The sequence below is a fragment of the Culex pipiens genome, chromosome 2 (genome assembly GCF_016801865.2).
Source record: "Culex pipiens pallens isolate TS chromosome 2, TS_CPP_V2, whole genome shotgun sequence".
Taxonomy (NCBI): domain Eukaryota; kingdom Metazoa; phylum Arthropoda; class Insecta; order Diptera; family Culicidae; genus Culex; species Culex pipiens.
Window position 1 is genome coordinate 203751475 of NC_068938.1, and position 21189 is coordinate 203772663.

At 33.6% G+C, this 21189-nt stretch overlaps 1 protein-coding gene across 3 annotated transcripts in view; it reads right to left on the minus strand.

Moving 5' to 3' along the window:
- The window catches only part of LOC120429552 (tetraspanin-2A), a 215985-nt gene that overhangs the window by 113574 nt on the left and 81222 nt on the right, over nt 1-21189 (minus strand). For 2 of the 3 annotated variants that reach the window (XM_052708811.1, XM_052708812.1), the window contains one exon: nt 7116-7313. The exons of the other annotated variant lie outside the window; for it this stretch is intronic. In XM_052708811.1, the coding sequence (XP_052564771.1) occupies nt 7116-7313 (198 nt within the window). The remainder of the gene's footprint in view (nt 1-7115; nt 7314-21189) is intronic. 3 annotated transcript variants of the gene reach the window in all.

Consider the following 21189-nt stretch of genomic DNA (forward strand, 5'->3'; position numbering starts at 1 on the left):
TAGTTAAAACAAGTAATGATGGAATATTAAATTAGTACCATATTAAAATAACTGTAGAGAAAAGAATCAGATAATGTCGTATTGAACTTCGTACAAAAACTTGACGTAAGAATCCATCAACTGCTGTGACATGCCTCTAAAACTAGTTCCATCAAGTTCCGGAGATTAATTCGAACGCATTTTTCACCCCTTTCCTCCCACGAAAGTGCCCCTGGCCCGGCATCCTGGTCCAGTCCAATAACACCTGAGAAGTGGCCGATCTCATTCGTACCTTCGACAGCTCATAAATAACGGTAGAGTTCACTTTCCTCCTCCGACTCTTCTCCTCCAAGGTAGACTTCTGATGTTGAAGAAGAAGGCAAGTCCTTGCTCTGGTTCATCATCATCGTCGACATCATTATTTCTTCGAGCTCGGATTTCTCCTGCTCTAATTAATCTTGTTCTCCCCCCTCCCTTTCTTCACTCCTCTCTGGTACCTGTCTTGCAAGTTATCTTGGATTTCTGCGAATATCCGGAGGAATAGTCTGGCCTAAGGTACGTAGAACGTTGCTCCGGTTCCGGAGATTGCTTTACATAACCTCCTCACTTGAGGTCCTTGAGGTGGACGAGATTTATCACGCAATGGAGTCATAGCTGGATGGAATTCTTGAATTTCTACTATTCCTCCAAACAAGAAGGAATTATTATTTTTGGAAGAAGATCTCGTTTCGAGAAATTAGGATGTTTTAACACTTAAATACAAATTCAACATTTGCCTTGCAAAAATTAATCCAACCAAACTTCTCGAGTCTAATCCTAAAGACACACACCCACAGTGCAAAACAAACGCACAATTCGCTGACCGCAACCGGCGCGTTCCCCCCACCGGTCCAAAAGTTGCCCCGAAAAATCCTGCCTCAATCGTAAAAATGTCACCACAAGTGAACATTTCCCTTGGAATTGAACTTCTGTCGTGGGAGCGACCACCCACAACAATAAAGCAGTCTCTTTCGTGGGTTTTTTTCCTTTTTTCTGTTTTATTTCTTTTTGTCTCAAAAAATCACAAAAACGGGAAAAAACGAGTGTGAGGGGTTGTCCTCAAATTACTTCCATACATTCTTTCGTAAATATTTAGAAATGAAGAAAATAACTGTGAAATCCACGAAACTTTATCAAAGTTACGTATTGCAAGGATGACCCCCCAGATTCTCACGGTTGAGGTTTAATCCCTCCGGTCACACAATGGTGGTCACTAACACAAAAAGGTTCAGTACCAAGTCTGGTCTCATTTGTCAAGTTCAACAGTGCGAAACTTGGGGGACGAATAAAAAAGTGTCCTAAAGGTGACCCTCTTCGAATGATGTTTTTTTTTTCTTCGCTGTGATGACGCAGTCCCCTTTGCTAATTTTGCTTTAGACAGATGTAATGTAATGTAATAAGCGGGAAATAAAACAAGTATAATTTCAAAGAAATGTATAATTGTTAAAATAAGGCCAAAACCATTTTATTTCAAGTTTAAAATAAAACTTATTTTTTTAATGTTGAGCTTCTGGCTGTTGCAAATACATTTGAATCTTCAAAAATAAAGCTGGCAATTCGTTCAAAAATGCTTTAAAAAATAAGTTTACAATCCACATATTTAATATATAAATATACAATATTTACAATTTCCCACATTAAAAAATAACAAATAATAAACATAAAAACACGTAAATTAAACAACTAATTAAAAATCACAAAAAATTAAATAAACAATTTTGAAACTTCTATAAAACTGGGTGACATTGATAAGATTTACATTTATTTTTGGAATTATTTCCAACTAGTTACGTTTTTCTCAAAATTGTTATTTCAAAAACATGTACATGGGTAGGCCATACAAAGTCCATGCACTATTTTTGAAAACAAAAAGTTTGTTAAGCAGTGTTTCAAAAAACAAATCTCACGTTAAGAATTCTTAGTTTGAATTCTGGGGTGACTTCGATTGTCATAGTTCGAAGTGTTCAAACTTTATTTTTACGTCAAATGTAAATACCATCATTAAGGTTGATTATATAGTTTCTAAGAAAAAAAATCAATGTTCATATTTAGTTATCTAATTTTTTAAGCTGCTTAACAATTTCATAAAACTTTAAGTAAATTGTGAAAAAATCAGAATTGTGCCTGAAATTCGTTTAAAAATTGTTTTTTTATATATAAAATAATCGAATTATATTGCATATGAAATGAAATTCGAAGCACGAATCTAGAGTTTTTCACATTTTATATGAAATTTGTTCTACTGAAAATGTCTAGAAAATTTGAGATATATATTATAATATTTTTTATTTACAAACTAATTCTAGCATCTCCTTATCGAAAATTGTCCAAAGAATTTGAAAATGCATTCCGTTTTCCGATTCAAAATCATGTTCATTGAGAAAATCATGACTCTTTGAGAAGATTCAAATAATGCTATTCGTCAACATTTGCTTAATAATATTTATCTAACTTTTTGAACTTTCGAAAATTTTATGAAAAGTACCACACTTTGAACACTTCTCTATCACGGTCACGTACGTATTTAATTTGTGCTCTTCATTTCGCGAAAAAACATATCAAAGTCCCCATTTTAAGGTATATTCTTTTTTCTTTTTTTTTTTTGAAGTGACAATTGTTTGGTAAATATTTCAATTTATTTATTTTTAAGTGTTTTTTTGAAACAATTTGGAAAAAATTAAGCAATCCTATCATCCTTCAGACAACGATTTTTTTTATTTAGATGAAATTATGTGTGTACTTTTTCTATGACCGAAGAATTCATTTTATTCTATTATTATTATTTGATTGTCCGAAGTTCGATTATCCGAAGGTTTTTATGGGATTTCGGATAATCGAATCACGAACAAAAAAAGATGTTTTCCTAATTTTCATTTTCATACTTTAAACATCATTTCAGTCAATATTTCATCATCGCCATTTTGGCCCCCATCTTGGATTTAAAAATTTTAAATCACTTTAGAGTAGTTTAAGGGTCATACTAATGCTTAACACTCGAATATAAGACAACAAAAAAAAATCGTTATCCGATTATCCGAAGTTTCGATTTTCCGAAGTGGAATTTTGCCAAGGCCTTCGGATAATCGAGTGTGGACTGTAAACATCAAAAAATATAGTCACGATATTTTTGTTAATTTTTTTCAAAAATCGTTATTCGGAAAAATTGGCAATACTGTCAAAGGAATTTGACCTTTAGACGGGCTTCGATCTAAAAAAATCGCCAAAAATCAATTTTCCATCCGATTTTTGATCTTTAAAAAGCATTGGTAAGAAGAACTCTTAAAATTTTAGAAAATTTCAGGGTTGGAAGTTTCACTTGTTTTATGTGACTGTGTGCAATTTTTTAGGGGTCAACTTTGGCTGTGTTTTTCACTAAAATTTCCTATGTTTTCAGTAAAAAGAAGTTTGCACTAATTTTTGTACTGTCCAGACTACGCAGCAACGCATTTTTTTTTTGCAATTTAAATGATGATGGTGCCATTCTATAGCAGGAAATGTGGAAAACACGCAAAAAATTATAAAAGTGACTGTAAAAACGTGAAAATAATAGATAGGCAAAATGTGATTATATTAGATGGTAGAATAGGCCAAATACTACTAAAAACAAACATAAACTAAACAAGATAAATGCAAATTAAAATTCTTAAAAATAAAACAAGGAAAACATAAAACAAGAGAAGTAAAGTTTTTTGTAGAACAAAAGTTGCTCAAAATGACCTCCTGAACACGGCAAAAATAAATATTTTTGAAAAAAAAATTTGGGCAGTAGAGGGTTAATCCAAATTGAGAAATCAAAAATTAAATTTCCAGGGGAGAATTGCTTTTTCAATAGGTCAGGTTGTTAAACAAAACCAATTATTGTCAGATATTTTCACTGAAAAACGTATGCAAGTCGATTACAAACTATTCAAAAACTTTTATTTTGAAATGTCTATCGAATTGGCACCTAAAAATAACCCAAGTAACTTTTTTTCCAGGAGTTCTACAAGAGCTCTTCAAGATAGTTACAGCATAGCAGTTTGGACCGCGGTAGGATAAAACTCTCTTCAAGGACTCTTCTAAACTCCTGAAGAAGTTTTGAAGAGAATTTTATCCTACCGCGGTCCAAACTGCTATGCTGTAACTATCTTGAAGAGCTTTTGTAGAACTCCTGGAAAAAAAAAGTTACTTGGGAAGTTTAATATGAGAATTTTGTGATCTTAGCTAGGATAAAAAAACACTTTAGTAATTCTGAGTTTTATTGATTACTTTAAGGAGGAAGGAAGGTGAGAAAAATAAATACGTTTAAAAAAGTTAAAGCAATCCAGCAATATGTTAATTTAATATACAATTAAATTTTGAATGAAATATTTTTTTTTATTTTCTCCAATTCTAATTGTTATAAAAGTCAATTAGCGATGACTCTCATTTGAAGAATTAGAAAATTTTAAAATTAAGATTACATTTGAAAAGGACGTTTTATGTATTATATTTATCGAGTTTTATTTTGAAAGTATCAGAAAAATTTTTACATTGGAAATGGCACCATCATTTCTATTATCGGCCTTTCAGCACTTTGATCATGAATTACAGCTTAAATAAAATGTTTTAAATGTTACAAAGTAATAAACACACAGAAAAAAAAGTTGAATTTTGGAATGTTGAAAATTTGGTAGGTTGAATATTACCTCTTTTTTGAGTAATATTACATAAAAAATGTGTAAAAATCTGAACCTGATGAATATTCTTAAAAAACTGATGAAAATTCGTAATTTTTTGGGGTAAAATTAATCATTTTTTTTAGACACAAAATCTGTCACCGTTTCCTGATGAATATTACCATCATTTTTTTCTGTGTAGCTCAAATAAAATTGAGCAAGCAACTCATCATTGTTGATTTAATAGCGGAAAACGCAAAAGTGATGATAATTCATCGAACGGCTTAGTGTGATTAAAATGGGTATATTTCCCCTAGTTGCTGAGATTTTAAAATGGGGGTTGTTGAGGCTAAGGAAACTTCAATTTTCCTGTTTCTTCTTCTTTTGTACTCAACTAGAGGTCCAATCTTCAATTTTTCTTAGACAGATTCACAGGAAATTTTCTGAACAGAATTTTTGTCGATTCTTAGGACATTTATATAGAAAAGTCTATGAAAATCGATGGGTTTATGTACACTTTCATTATTTTTTTTATCTTGGGAGACGCTTTATTTAATTTTAAAATAACATCAAAATCAAACTACCGAATAAAAATATTTTTTTTTGAACAATTTATTATGAAAATACAGCAACATATTGCCCAAATACAAGTTTCAGCATTGAACAATCCAAAATAAAAATTATGTCATTAAAAAGCTATTTATTATACAATAGTTTCCCAAATTTATCTTTTCAATCGTCTGCTAAATTTCATAACATTTTAGATTCAATCACATAGTAAAGAATAGTTTGCAGAATTAGTTCCCTTGAAAAAGTATCAGTTTTGGTTCAATATATGCAGAGATATGCCCAATTTTGGAAAATTATAGAGAATTTCTACGAAATTTCCTGAATTTGGTTCCCTTTCACTCCGATCAACGCCGCCACACCACCTCCAAACATTTAATACTTTTTACCAATTTAAAGATTCATAGGTCCAAATCTAGAATATTAAATTTACTGCAAACTATTATTAATCTCACTCACTTCAACTTCACTGTTTCATTTCGTTCCTTTGAAATAATCCCTTATTATGTCCGAGACCACAAACCACAACAACAATGCCTTTTCCCCTCCTGCAAAGCAGGCAAACTAAATCGACCGGACCAGACTTTAATTTCCGCTGCAGACACATAGACAATGCACCAACCGTGTGTCCTCCGACTCGTGCCAAGAAAGAGCGACCCCTCAGGCTGCTAGTTTAGCAGCTTCTCCAGCGCCAGGACATGACGGCAAGGTAATCTTTACACTTGACAGGTCAATTGGACAGTACCTTTTTGTGTTGGCCGTTGACATGAAAGTCACTTTATGTTTTACGAAGAAAGTCATCCATCAGCAAGGGTTGCTGGATGCTGGAATCCTCATTAAACTTGCTCGTTCGAGCAAGCTTGTTTTGTTGTAGCAGTAATTGAAATTATTGTCCGTCTGATGGTTCGGGGAAGGTTCTCAGATCTTGTTAAGGTGAAGTACCGAGAAGTGTCCTATCTCTGCTCACCAATTGTACAATAAATTTCACAAAGTGTTGCTTTTGCCGAAGACCAATGGAGTCTAAAGTTGTCGTTGAGGTCCGTAACGCCAAACGAGGCCATAACGTGGAGTTCAACTTCAGGGGCCAAACACACTGGAGCAAATAAAAACTTGCACTAATTACTGTGGCAGTGTTCGCATAACATCGTTTTTCACCCTGGACAACACCAGCACCAACCGGCAGTTGGGAATAGAACTTTGCTTCCAGTGTCCTTGTTTTTTTTTGTGGGATGGGGGTACTTTCACTAGGACCTCCGTGGAGACCGGACACATGACGCCATTCCGGAGGGAGGGTCGACCGACGACATCGTGGAGTCGCACTAGCTGCTTTGGGCATTGGCGGAGCAAAAATATTATTTTTATTGAAATTTTATGCAACTGAATTGAATTTCGTATAAAATTTAAATTAAATAACATGATAATTCTCTATCCAAAATTCAAAATTTGTTGGGACGCCCATGCCCACAAAATCCCACCCACGCAATTCAGCACGAGAGACCCCTATCGACAAAGTGTGAGTGTGTGTGTGTGCATCTCGCACCCACGAGACTGGACCTCACTCCCCGAGAAAGAGCATGACTTTTTCACCCGCCCACCCCCCCTCAGGATGCACGTGGAATGCAATATGTTAGAAATGTGGGGGAGTCCAAGAGTTCAAGCACTGCTCCTATAGGAACGACTTCCAGGACCTGGGTTGCAATAAAATGATAATATTTATAGTTTTTGAACAAATGTTTTCCAACTGATAGCAGGGGGGACAATATTTCCTCTTGAAACAGAGAGACGTCGGAAAACAGCTGTTGGGAAAATTTCTCGATATTTTATGCGTTTTTTCTCCTCCCCCCCCCCCCTTCATTAAAGTCGGTAAATTAACAGTCGGAAAATGGAACTTACCGCGTACAGTGCCGCCGAGTGTTCCATCAGGGCCGAGCAGCAGCCCAGGAAGGAGAAAATCATGACGAGGGCGCCGGCCCCGATCAGGATGTACACCCCGATGTAGTACTCGTAGATGTCCAGCAGCCGGATCCACTCGTCGATGCCCGGCTCGGCCCGGATGTAGATCGAGAAGGCGAACAGCCCGGCGCCGATGATCTGGGCGAGAAAGAGAGAGGTAATGTAGATAAATTGATAGAAATTGAGAATCAACAACAATCTGAAGGCAAACAAAAGAAATTATTACGAAAAGTTACATCAAGTCAATCTTATGATTTTCGTCCAGAAAAAGGTTAAATTTTTTTGTCCAACTGAATGTACCAAAATCTTTGTTTAACACTTGAATATTAAATTTCTCTGTACTCAATATTCGTTAAACGTAGTTCTAGAGTTGCAGTATTTTCATAATGGAAATTTTGCCCAATATTATTAGTGGGGTGTACCCCATTTGGCATAATGGACATTTGGCATAACGGGTTTTCAAGATGGACGTTTGGCATAATGGACGTTTGGCATAATTGGTCCAAGACATCAGGGACGTTTGGCATAATGGACATTTGGCATAATGGACGTTTGGCATAATTCGTTCAAAACCCATCAAGGACGTTTGGCATAATTTTTGCAAGCTTTTTTTTTTGTTCAATTAGTATTTATTTATTGTAAAGAAAAATAATTTATAGGTTTTTTTTCCTATTTTCTAAGCAGATAACTTTACTTTAAAAATGTTTTTTGTTTTCAAGAAATCTAGTATCTTTGTCATTTTCTCCCAATAGATGTGCTTGAAAATGCAATTTTTATAAATATAAAATGCATTTTTTTCATAAATATATAATATTGAGATTTGTCTTCTTTTGAAATATTTATCAGCTAATTTTTTGTATTCAATTATTCTTTCTTTTATTTTAAATTCAACCTAACAAAGTGATGCAAGTTTTGCCAGTCTTTGAAATTTAGCAATAAAGATTTTATACTGTTTACCTTTTTCCCTCCTTTTTCAAATTCAACCTAAAGAATGTATGTACATTTTGCTCCTCTTTAACGAAATGCATTTAATTTTTTTAAAACAATTTGCTCTTCTTTTATTTTAAAGCTTAAATAAGGTAAAATCTCTCAAAAAATGTGAAGTTTGTTTTTTTTTCAAAATTTTGCAATTATTGTTTTTATGCAATTTTTTCTTCTTTAATATTCATCCTTAATAAGGGATGTACATTTTTTCTTTCTTTAAATATTTGACAAATGAGTTATGAAATTTTCCCTTCTTTTATTTTAAATTCAACTTTTAGAAGGGAAAATCTCTAAAACAATACTTTTCGAATATTTGACAATTAACTTCGATTATGAAATCTTTTATAAAATTTATATTTAATTATATAAAATTCAACTTATGGAAGGAAAAGTAAATGTAAAGATTCACATTTTGACACTCTTTAAATGTTTGACTATCGCAATATTTTTATGTTTTTCACCTACCTCTCTTAAAAATAACATTTAATCAGCATTTATTTTTTGGGCAGTTGTCCCTTCTTTAAGATAAGTATTGAATAAATAAAAGAAGGAAAAATTCCATAAACAACTTTATTGCAAAAATTAAACCAATAGATAAAAAATGTGCAGAAATTATATAAATGTTTAAAGACAACATCTATAAGAGAATTTCCCTTTTACAAGTTAAATAAAAAAAATGATGGGAAAATTGAAAAAATAAACTTAATTGCTAAATATTTAAAGAAAAGCAACATCGACATCCATTCACCCAAAATACAGGATCGAGAGTATAATCGTCGGTATAATTCCATCAAGATTTATAGAGAGCTTAATGCTAAACTCGATAGAATATTGGTACCAACTCATACCTGTAAAACAATTAATTTAATTTATTAATTGAAACAGTAAATCTGCAACAAGAGTCATGCATCGAAATCTGACTACTCTTGTGTCACCAAGCTGCTGTGGCCAAGGCAGTTTAGTCATTGAGTTAGTCTATTAAAGGTCTCTGGTTCAGTTCCCGTAGAGAACACTTTTTGTTTTGAAGGATGAACTTTTTCTTGAAAATTGACTCGAGGGCATAATTCTCTCGGTCATCTAGAACTGTGTTCTCTGTGTCTGTGAATCTTTCCGCTAGTCTCGTGTCGGATGAGTGCTGCCCAGTTCTTGGGTTGCTTTAGATTAAATTCGAAAAAAAGAAGGGAAAAAATGTGAATTTATTTAGAGATTTCCTTCTTCAAGTAAAATTTTGATCAAAAGAAGGGAAAATTTCATTATAAAAGCTCAATTGTCGAAGATTTGAAGAGGTTTTTCTCATCATGAATTTCATATAAAAGAAGGGCAAATTTCATTAAAAAATTACTGCTAATTATATTGAAAGGGGAAAAATCTTAAGCTAACAAGAGATATTTTCTTCTTTATACTAATTATTTAATAAAAATATCGAAATTTCATTAGACAGATTTATTGTGAATTATTCAAAAAGGAAAGAATTTACTTTTGGGGAAAAAATATAGAGATACCATTTTTTTATAGAAAAAAATGATAATCTCTTAAAGTAATATAAAAAGGGTAAAAAATATACATTTTCGTTCGTGAAAATGACAAAAACTTAACAAAAAAACAAGCTAGTAATAATTATGCCAAACGTCCATTATGCCAAACGTCCATTATGCCAAACGTCCTTGATGGTTTTTGAACGAATTATGCCAAACGTCCATTATGCCAAATGTCCATTATGCCAAACGTCCCTGATGTCTAGGACCAATTATGCCAAACGTCCATTATGCCAAACGTCCATCTTGAAAACCCGTTATGCCAAATGTCCATTATGCCAAATGGGGTACACCCGAGCAATTCTCTACCAAAACCGGAAATGGATTTTATTTTTTTTTTTATTTGGCTCAAACTTTGTGAAGGCCTTCCCTATGACTAAAGAAGCTATTTTGTGTCATTGGTTCACCCATACAAGACTCCATACAATTTTGGCTGCTGTCCATACAAAAATGGTTTGTAAATATTCAAAAAGTTGTAACTTTTGACTGAATTTATTGTTGAGGACTTTTGAGAAAAAATAGGTACACGGAAAAAAAAATTGCAGATTTTTTTATCAACTTTTTTTTTACTAAAACTCAATTTCCCAAAATACGTATTTTTTGATTTTCGAGATTTTTTGATATGTTTTAGGGGACAAAAATCCGCAACTTTTGAGTCATAGAGAAACATGGTCAAAAAAATATGCCACCGAGTTATGAATTATTGAAAAAATAGTGATTTTTGGAGAAAAAAAATCGAAATTTCATGCAAAAACAAATTTGACGTTATTTTTTTATGCAAAATTGAATTTGTAATCGAAAGCCACTGCACAGATTTTTTGATAAAGGGCTCTGTTTTCAAGACATAGCCACCGAAAGTTTTATTTTAGCGAAATATTTGCAGTTTTTCGATTTTTAAAAATAGTGACCTTTAGTGACCATTTTTAAAAATATTTTTTTTGAAAAGTTCAAAAAATTTCCTATAAAGATTTCTAAAAGACATTGAAGATTGGACCTCGGGTTGCAGAGATAGAACCGCTTTAAGAAAAAGAAGCACGAAAATTGAAGTTTTCTAAATCTCATCAAAACAGCCCACCATTTTCTAATGACGATATCTCAGCAACTAATGGTCCGATTTTCAATGTTAATACATGAAACATATCAAATCTTGAAAATAAAACAAACCGTATTTTGGGAAATTGAGTTTTAGTTAAAAAAAAAGTTGATAAAAAAATCTTCATTTTTTCCGTGTACCTATTTTTTTCTCAAAAGTACTCAACAATACCTACAACTTTGCCCAAGACACCAAATTGATCCGAAAATTCACTCAAAAGTTACAACTGTTTGAATATGTACATACCATTTTTGTATGGACAGCAGCCAAAATTGTATGGAGACTTGTATGGGTGAACCAATGACACAAAATAGCTGGTTTGGTCATAGGGAAGGCCCCCACAAAGTTTGAGTCAATTCAAAAAATTAAAAAAAATATTTGAAAAAAATTGGTTCAGTAAAGTAAAGTCAACTCAAAAATTAAAATTGAGATTGCTGTTTATGGTCTTAGAGAGCAAATCAAAATATTTCGAAGAAATGAGTTTTTTTCAGTAATTTAATGTAAATTGATTTTTGATAAAACAAAAAATCGAATTTTAAGTGCTGCTAAGCCATTTTTCTGAGACCTAATACTTTGCCAACGTTATCATATGGATTAGAAAAACCCTTCTCAAAATTTAAAAATAAAGATGATTTGCGAAAACATAGAGAATTGCACTATTAATTTGTATTTAGAAGTTCGTACAAATTAATTCTTTTTTTGAGGGAACTGGAAACATTTTATTTAGATTTTTATTTCCAAAATGCCCAATTATTTACTAATAATTTCTGGAACAAAAATTGTATAAAAAAAATTCTGCAAAAAACGGAAAAACTGATTGGCATATGACTAAACTAATTTCATTTTTTTTCGTCAACCAAAACAAAAGTCTAAAAAATTATATAATCATGTCAGTCTTGACATCATGTTAGTGACATTAATCTTGACTCATACCTGATTTTAATGAATTCTTAGACATTTTTTTATTTCTACCATAATTGGTAATTTTATGATTATTTGGAAGCTCTTTTTTATTCCCAGATAAAATTAAATTGCGCAAAATATATTCAACATCCAGGCATTTTACAAGCAGATGAAAATCTAATTTAGTTTTGCTGAAAATTTACTTTAAATTTACTAAAATTCAAAAAAAATGTTGCTCTGATTAATTTTTTCCATCATTTCAATGTAAAAAAAAGTTGTTCAATCAATTCATATTAAAAGAACAACTATGAAAATTACTTGAAAAAAACTTACCTTAAATCAGACTGACATCGTAAATAACAAATTTTTTTTCTCAAACTAGTAGGGGAAGGTAGGGCAAGTGTAACAAGCGAAGGAGATGCTCGTTAAAACCAATTAAAACGTTTAATATCTGTATGATATTTCAATACAACCATATGTTTTATGGACATTTTATTTATTTTTTGTCCGTTTTTAAGTACTTTTATGCATTTATTTCCCAATAAAATATGGTACACTTGCCCCACCTTAACAAGTTTTTTTTAATCTCTCAAATAAGCAAATGATAAAACATACATTATAATAGGTGCAAGTAATTGGTAGGATCACTACTCTTCTAGAAAAAATGGCATTTTGATAAAATGAACTTGGCGTTTACGTCGTTATAGCGGTTATGTGGTAGTAGAATCAATCAATTGCATTTCTAGTATCGAATCCGCATACTGGAAATAACAACATTGAGAGAATAACGATCGTACGAGCGATTGTTTCTCTTGTCCCATATGATCGTCTTGCCCGACTCTCCCCTCCTACCAATAACATAAAATTAACTTAATGACTTAGATGGAAAAATGAAATGAACCTCAAGATTCTACATTCGCCTTAATCATGATATTCACATGAAAAGAACTATTAATTTTCATGTTTTGCGCAAGTTAAGACTTTTCGTATAATTTACTTTATTTATTCAATTCAATTCTGTTTATTTCTTTAGTTGTCGGTTAACAATAGTTTTTGTATGTGCAGTACAGAGTATTGGGGGATCCTTACAGCTGTGACTAATATATTTATCTCAATAGATGGAAATAGAGTTGGTTGAAAAATCAAACGGAAAACATTAAAACACTCGCAAAAACACCTGTTGCTCTACTTTATTTAATTTAGTAAATTTAGTGGAATAATGCTGTTCAAGCTTCTGATCTTTTTAACAAAATTCTTATGAAAAATTTATAAAGTTGTCAGAATGAAAAACATTTTATCAGAAAAATGTCTTCACCAGCTTGCCTTTCCAGATGAACCCCTCATTCCTTGTCCAGTTTGAGACAGTCACTTCCAGTGGATGAAACCATATTTCCAGTGAAATGAGCATCCTGCAAGTCTCAGCTCAAACTCAAAGTCCGGTTCGGAGACAAAGTGAACAGGGAACGCTCGGTTGGATTTATGGTTTAATCAAATTCTTTGCATTGCAACCTGCAGGCTGGCAGGCTGGCTGGCTGAATAGTTTCGTCCAGAAACTATAGCACCTGAGAGAGCCCAGTTAGTCATGAGCCAGGTGGGGCAGTGCTTTTGATCTCGAAACTGCTCAGGGGTCCACCGAGATAGAGGGTGCGGGGAAGCAACTGAGTGATGCAAATCGCTCCCGGAATGCACGTTATGAATCCTGATCCCTGGGACCTCCACCCCCTTATACCTCAACTCTTCCACCCTGGAGCACTCATATTAATAGTTATGAACACACGCCGCATTTTTGCTACAAATTAAAATGTTCCCTCGCCGTCGGTGCCCAGAACGTCAGGACGAGACCGAGGTATGCGAATGATTGAGGTTAGAGCTCGGTTTGGTTAGCCAGGATTTCAGGATCAGGATGTGAGTGTTACTTTTTTTTTGTTTGGATGAGGGATGCATCACCTCACCATGGGGGAAATATATTAAATTCCTTTTCTGGGTGGCGGTTTAAATGTTTAGCTGCCCCGAGGTGAAATATTTGCCAAACGCGCTGCTGCTGCTCCTGCTGTTAGGGAATTTCATATTGCAATAGTTTTGATTTGCGTGGTATGAAATTGGAATTGTTTTCAGAAGATATTTATTGGTACGATTATAGCAAACTTTCTTAGTAGATATATTTTCTAATTTCTTATCCTTCTAATTACGAAATGTTGTTCTCGATCGTATAACTCAACTTAGTAGTTTCATGGCTCAGTAGTCAGTGAAAAATTCAAAAACTAAAAAAAAAACAACCTGAAATCCTGTTATGAAAAAAATCCCTGAAATGAATAAATAATAAACAATGAAAGGTAAAAACATCAACCAATTCAAGAGAAAAAAATATTTATTTTGTAAATCCAAGATTTTTAAAATCATGGGAATCCATCATGGGGCTATAATCTGGCTCTAAAAATGAAATTTTAACAGAAAGCTCGTAGACCCACCTTCATGTATACCTATCGACACAGAATCGAAAACTGAACAAATGTCTGTGTGTGTGTGTATGTGACCAATAAACTGACTCAATTATCTAAGCACAGGATGAACTGATTTAAGAAAAATTGGTCGTATTTGACCTGGTTGGGGTCCCCATAGATAAAGTTTATCTTTATTTAAATTATAGTGTCTTGGAAAATTATAGTGTCTTGGAATCGGAATGATGGCAGCTATCCATTGTAATTTTACTTACATGAAAATTTTCACAAAAATACGTTTTTTTCTGTGTTTTTAAAATGCAATTTTTCACTCTAAAATACCTAAAAATATTTGATTTTGCAATATGGGTACCAAATGATCGGAATTTTTTCATATATTTGGATTGTAATAACAACATTTTTTGAAATTATTAAAAATTTCACGAAACTAATTATTTTCAAAAAAATACTCAAAATTTCAGTTTCTCACAGTATGTATATCAAATGATTGGATTTTTTTCATTCATTTTGAATGTTGCAAACCTTTTTTGAAAATACTCAAAATTTTCACAAAACTACGTAATTTCGAAAAAAAAACACTAAAAATTTCAAGTGGGTATCAAAGGATCGGAATTTTTTTCAAACATATCGAATGTAATAAATTTTGAAACTTTGAAATTTTGAGTATTTTCTAGAAAATACGTAATTTTGTTACAATTTTGAGTCTTTTCAAAAAAAAAAAATGTAATAGCTTTAGATTTTTTTTAAATAATTTCGACCATTTGATACTAATATTGTGAACAACTAAAAATTTTATCAATTTTTCGAAAATACGTAGTTTTGTGGAAAAAATTTAGCATTTCCAAAAAAATGCTATCAATTTTCGAAATATATGAAAAAACCCCAATCGTTTGATAACCATATTGATTAAAAACTGAAATTTTGAGCATTTTTTCGAATATACGTAGTGTTGTGAAATTTTTCTGTATTTTCAAACACTGTTTTTATAACATTCGAAATGTATAAAAAAATCCGATTTTTTTTCAAAAAAAAAATGATTATCTTTTCAAAAATTGTGTCATAAATTTCGAAATGTATGAAAAAATCCCGATGGTTTGATACCCATATGGAGCCATCCACAAACCACGTGGACACTTTTTTTGGAAATCCATACCCCCCCCCCTCGGGGACAATTGTCCATTCAAAAAAAAAACTTTTTTGTATGGAGCGTGGACAATCGCAATATTGTCCCATACAAGTCTCCATACAATTTTGGTAACTGTCCATACAAAAATGGTACGTCAATATAAAAATCTGTAACTTTTGAGTGATTTTTCTGATCAATTTGGTTTCTAAAGCCAATCTTGCCAATTGTTAAATTATTTTTTTTTCAGAAAAGCTAAACTTTCTGAAATACTCATTTTTTTATGATTTCAATGTTGGGACAAAACCCCGCAACTTTTGAGGCAAAGATAATCAAAAGTTTTGCTGTCCAATTATGAATTTTTGATAAATAGTGATTCTTGGAAATTTTTTTTTTTTTTTGTTATAAATTCATAAGGCCGATGCAAATATTTAAAAAAGTTTTTGTCCCTCGGCCCTGGCCGAGGTCAAGGGGGGGGCAAAAAAATAAAAAAATATAAAAATTTAAATAACAAGCCATAGTCTTCACATTTAAATGAAAAAAGTGTTTTAAAATGCATTTTACACTAGTTCAGTTGTTTTGCAATCATTAGTTTTCAAAAAATTTGAGATCTGACAAAAACAAAAATTGTATCGAAAAAAAAAGATTTTGCATCGAAAATTTTCAAAAAATCTTAAGACTTTTTCATAAACCCAAACATGCTAAAAATGATTTTAAACGCAGGAGAATGTATTTTAATTTGATTTCAGCTGGTTGCACTTGAATTTCCATTAAAATTTTAAAGTTTATTGTAAAAATTTTTTTTTGCCCCCTGATTTTTCGGGCCAATTTTGAAGGGGGGGGTGACAAAAACTTTTAAAAATATTTGTACCAGCCTAACTGGGTGGCAGATTTCTTCACCATACTTCTCTATGGCTCAAAAGTTGCGGGTTTTTGTCTCCTAAAACATATGCAAAATTCTCATAATATCAAAAAAATATTTTGGGAAAACGAGTTTTTGTGACAAAAAAGTTGATAAAAAATCTGTTTTTTTTCCGTGTTAGGGAGCATCCATAAACCACGTGGACACTTTAGGGGGGGGGGGGGTATGGCGATTGTCCACGATCCATACAAAAAAGTTTTTTTTTGTATGGACAATTGTCCACGAAAGAAGGAAGGGGGGGGGGGGTACCAGATTACCAAAAAAGTGTCCACGTGGTTAATGGATGGTCCCGTTACTATTTTTCGTTGAATATTCCTCATAAATACCTAAGACAATGCCGATGACAACAAATTGATCAGAAAATTTATGAAAATATATACGTACCATTTTTGTATGGACAGCTGCCCATTATGAATTTTTTTAAATCAAGACTTACATTTTAAAAGGGCCAAACATTGAATATTACGCTCATTTAAAATGTTAGTCTTGATTTAAAAAAAATTCAAAATATTTTTTTCGAAAAGATCGGAAAATTTCACGAACTTTTCATCTATCAACATTGAAAATCGGACCATTATTGGACCATTATGGTCATTAGAAAATGGTGGGTTGTTTTAGTGAGATTAAGAAAACATCAATTTTCTTGTTTCTTTTTCTTAAAGCGGCTCTATTTCAGCAACCCGGTGTCCAATATTCAATGTCTCTTAGACAATTTTATAGCAAACTTTCTGAACTTCTCAAAAAAAATATTTTTAGAAATGGTCACCCATGGTCACTATTTTTAAAAATTGAAAAACTGCAAATATTTCGCTAAAATCAAACTTTCGGTGGCTATATCTTGAAAACGGAGCCCTTTATCAAAAAATCTGTACAGTACTTTTCGATTGCAAATTCAATTTTGCATTAAAAAATAATGTCAAACTTGTTTTTGCATGAAACTTCGATTTTTTCCAAAAATCACTATTTTTTCAAAAATTCATAACTCGGTGGCAGATTTTTTTACCATGTTTCTTTATGGCTCAAAAGTTGTGGATTTTTGTCCCCTAAAACATAGCAATAAATCTCGAAAATCAAAATTTGGGAAATTGGGTTTTAATCTAATCTAATCTAATCTAATCAGACCCTAGCGCAGCCAATCTTTCGAAGGGATCCTGGAGAGTGCCTTAGGTTAGATGACGCCTAGCACTCTTCTTGTCATTCATTAACATTTGTAGTGCGCCATTGCATCGGATTGCATTGAAACATCACAAGCGTTAAAGCGGCCAGGCCTACTGCGTAAAGCCGTATCGCAGAGATGACTCGTAATTGGGTTGAGTTTGAGCACTGAGTGTTCGAACAACAACACAATTCTGAATCGACAAGGGAGGAAGAAGCGTGGGGACACAACACCATACGCTCCGAGATTTTTAGATGTATTCGTTGGGAGCACCATGCTAAGAAGGTTTGGTACTCCGGGACCCTCTGGGATGGGACATTGTATTTCCACGAATGCCCAGGACACTATTTGCCGTGGTTATAGCGCCACAACTCGCTCTCTGTAACAGTATTCCTAATTCCAGTCCAAGTTCACCAAGTCGTCATGGCCTAGTGGTTAGCATTTTTGCTTACCAATCGAAAGGACGGTGGTTCGAACCCCGCCTCGAACGACTTTGATTTTTCGTTCATAATTATCATTTCTAATTTCTGTGTTCTAATCTTTCTCGTTGGGAGCAGATGGGCATCGAACCCAGAACCATTCGCTTATAAAGCGAACACCGTAACAAGTCAGCCACGGCCGCTCCTCTATATTTTGGGAAATTGGGTTTTAGTGAAAAAAAAGTTGATAAAAAAATCTGCAATTTTTTTTCCGTGTACCTATTTTTTTCTCAAAAGTCCTCAACAATACCTACAACTTTGCCCAAGACACCAAATTGATCAGAAAATTCACTCAAAAGTGACAGCTGTTTGAATATTTACTTACCATTTTTGTATGGACAGCAGCCAAAATTGTATGGAGACTTGTATGGGTGAACCAATGACGCAAAATAGCTTATTTGGTCATAGGGAAGGCCCTCACAAAGTTAGAGCCAAATAAAAAAATACAAATAAAATCCATTTCCGGTTTTGGTAGAGAATTGCTCTCATATGACACTCAAAATGAAAGTTTCAATTCATTTTTTATCATGAAGTTTCAAATAAAAATAAAGTGTTTAACTGAATATTTTCAAATCTCCCATTTCCACCAATTTTCCAAGCTTTCCTTTTTTATTCATTTTGGCGCCCGTTGAAAGTCTAAAAAAATTGCATCCCACTCACGCCATGATTTGTGGACGAAGCCGAAAATATTGTCACCCATTTGTCCAGTGTTTCGAGGCAGTGCATTTTTTTTGGGGGAGGTGCAGATTCCCGTTAAAAATTGCAACAGTCTTTGTTTTATTGGTCCGCCACAAAAAGAGTACTGGGATGTGGATTAACATTTGAAATAGGTTGAATGCTTCTAATTTTTTTTTGAGTTTTTATTTTTTTTGCAGTTTTTTGATTTAAAACAATCTGATTTAATTTGAACACAAATCAACGATAAATTTACACGTTAACAATAGTTAATCATGTTCATTCCAAAAATATCAAACGATCACGATGACGGATGCGATGACCAATGACTGGCGACACTGCCAGGACCACCCCCCTCACTTATGGATCGTGGTGGCGATGATGATGATGAGTATTTCCGGCTGACTTTTTCCTTCTGACAAACGACGTTTTTTCGGCCTGCCAGCCTCGCTCTGTCTGCTGTTTGGGGGGGGGGGGAATGGGACCGTTATTTATGAGCTTTTATTACACCCCGAATTCCAGTGGACACTTTGGTAGCCAGTAGCATAGAATCGCAACGCATCAGTTGGGTGACAGATGGTCGACTACGGGTTAAATTTGATAACTTTTTCTTTTGATGATTATCTTTTTTTAAATTTTCCATCAATTTAATTTAGGATCTCTGACTTTTTTCTACCCCTTCCGAATCACAATCATTTCCAACAGTCACGTAAAAAGGTTTTCGTTTACAATTTTTATCTTCCCTCACCTGAAAAATAACCACAAGCACGGCATGCAACCGGCACTCTCTTGACTGAACAAAACGAATGCAATTTTTCACACCACCAACCCAAAACCACCGTCTTCCTTTCAATTCAAGAAAAGGGGAAAATCGGGAGGGGAAAGACTTATCTCGAAAGCAAATCCCAGAATGCAATCCTTCAACAGACGTTCCCCCCCCCCCCTCCACCCCACCCATAAAAAGCTGGAGCGCCGTAAATGAAACTGGTAAGAAAATCGAATGCAAATGGAAATGCAACCCCGCAACCACAAATACAATAGTCTTGAAGAACGAAAAAAAACCCCCCCGCACAGGAAAAAACCAAATTGTGCATCATTTGTAGCGAAAGCCATGAAAATGCTCACTTCACGCTGATTTACATAATGTTACACATTCCTGGCAGGAGCAGTTTCTGCGCAGTGTTGCCAGCAAAAAAAAAAAGAAAGTGTGGAAAAATGGCATTTTCCGCCACCGTGCTGCTGCTCTCTGGACTCTCTGGACATGACGGTGAAGCGCATTTCCGGTGCACTTTTGCGGGAAACGATGGGAGGAGTTGGGTTGGAGAAGATGAGCGGGGGAAATGCTGATAAATTGTGTATTATGCTTGATAGGGCATTTGAATAAGGGGAAATGTGCAGCAGGATGCCAATCCAATTGGGTGGTCATTGTTGTTTGGATCGGTGTTGGGAAGAGAAAAGTGCAAGTGACTTTGAGGAAATGGAAACTAACTTTTTGAAATGAAAAATTGTAGAGGAAGTCGATTCAAAGTGGGATCGAACAAAAAAGCATTTTTTACAAAATGAGCAATTGCTCACCAAACCCGGAAATTTAGATTTTACTTATAATTTTTGATTTGGCTCAAACTTTGTGTAAGCCTTTCTATGACCAAAGAAGCCATTTTGTGTCCTTGATTCACCCATAAAAGTCTCCATACAATTTTGGCAGCAGTTCATGCAAAAATGGTACGTAAATATTCGAAAATCTGCAACTTATCATTTTTTTTTATGATTTGGTCTCTTCGGCAATGTTGTGAATATTGATGAGGATTTCTCAGAATAAATTAGTACATGGAAAAAATGGGTGATTTTCTAATTAGGCCATGGCAAATATTTTTCAAAGTTTATGTCACCCTCCATCCCCCCCCCCCCTTCAAAATCGGTCGAAATAATCTAGGGGCCAATTAATTTTTTTTTTTCCAAAAAACTTCAAAATTGTAAAGGAAATAGTTGTATTACCTACTGAAAACAAACTGAAATGCATTTTCCTGCGTTTAAAATCATATTCAGCATGTCTGGGATCGATCAAACATATTTTCAGTTTTTGTGGAATTCCAATGTACAGAATCGCAAAAAGTTTTTTCTCGGCGAAAAACAATCTCTTCAATATTTGGATGATTTGAAAACTAATGACTACAATACTTAAGGGGTTACATACATGTAAATCGTCAAAAATGTCCGAGGTTGGTGTGAGCACACATTTAAACTTTTTATTATCTTTTTGCAGGGCAATTGAATGTACATTTTCATCTGTTAACAAAATAAATATAAAGACATTTGGATGTACCATTACCGAGATATAAATATTTTATGTTAGCAGTTTCAAAAAAAAGGGGGGCCACAATATCTCAACACTCCTTTGACCAAATCGTCTCAAAATTCTGGTGAAGACTCGTTAAACCGGTCCTGTGTGCATGACGAAGGCCGACTTTCAAAAACTTAGTTTTAAAATAAGAAATATTTTAATTTTTTTCATATAAAAGAACGTCAGTTTTTGATTTTTGTATTTAAAAATAAAGCAAAATTTCAAAATCAGGCTTCATCATGAACACGGAATAGGCCAATTTGGTCCATCCTGTCTCGAGATATCGTGCCCCCCCCCCCACAAATCAACTCGATGTTTCGAGAAAAACGCTCAGAAAGTTTGAC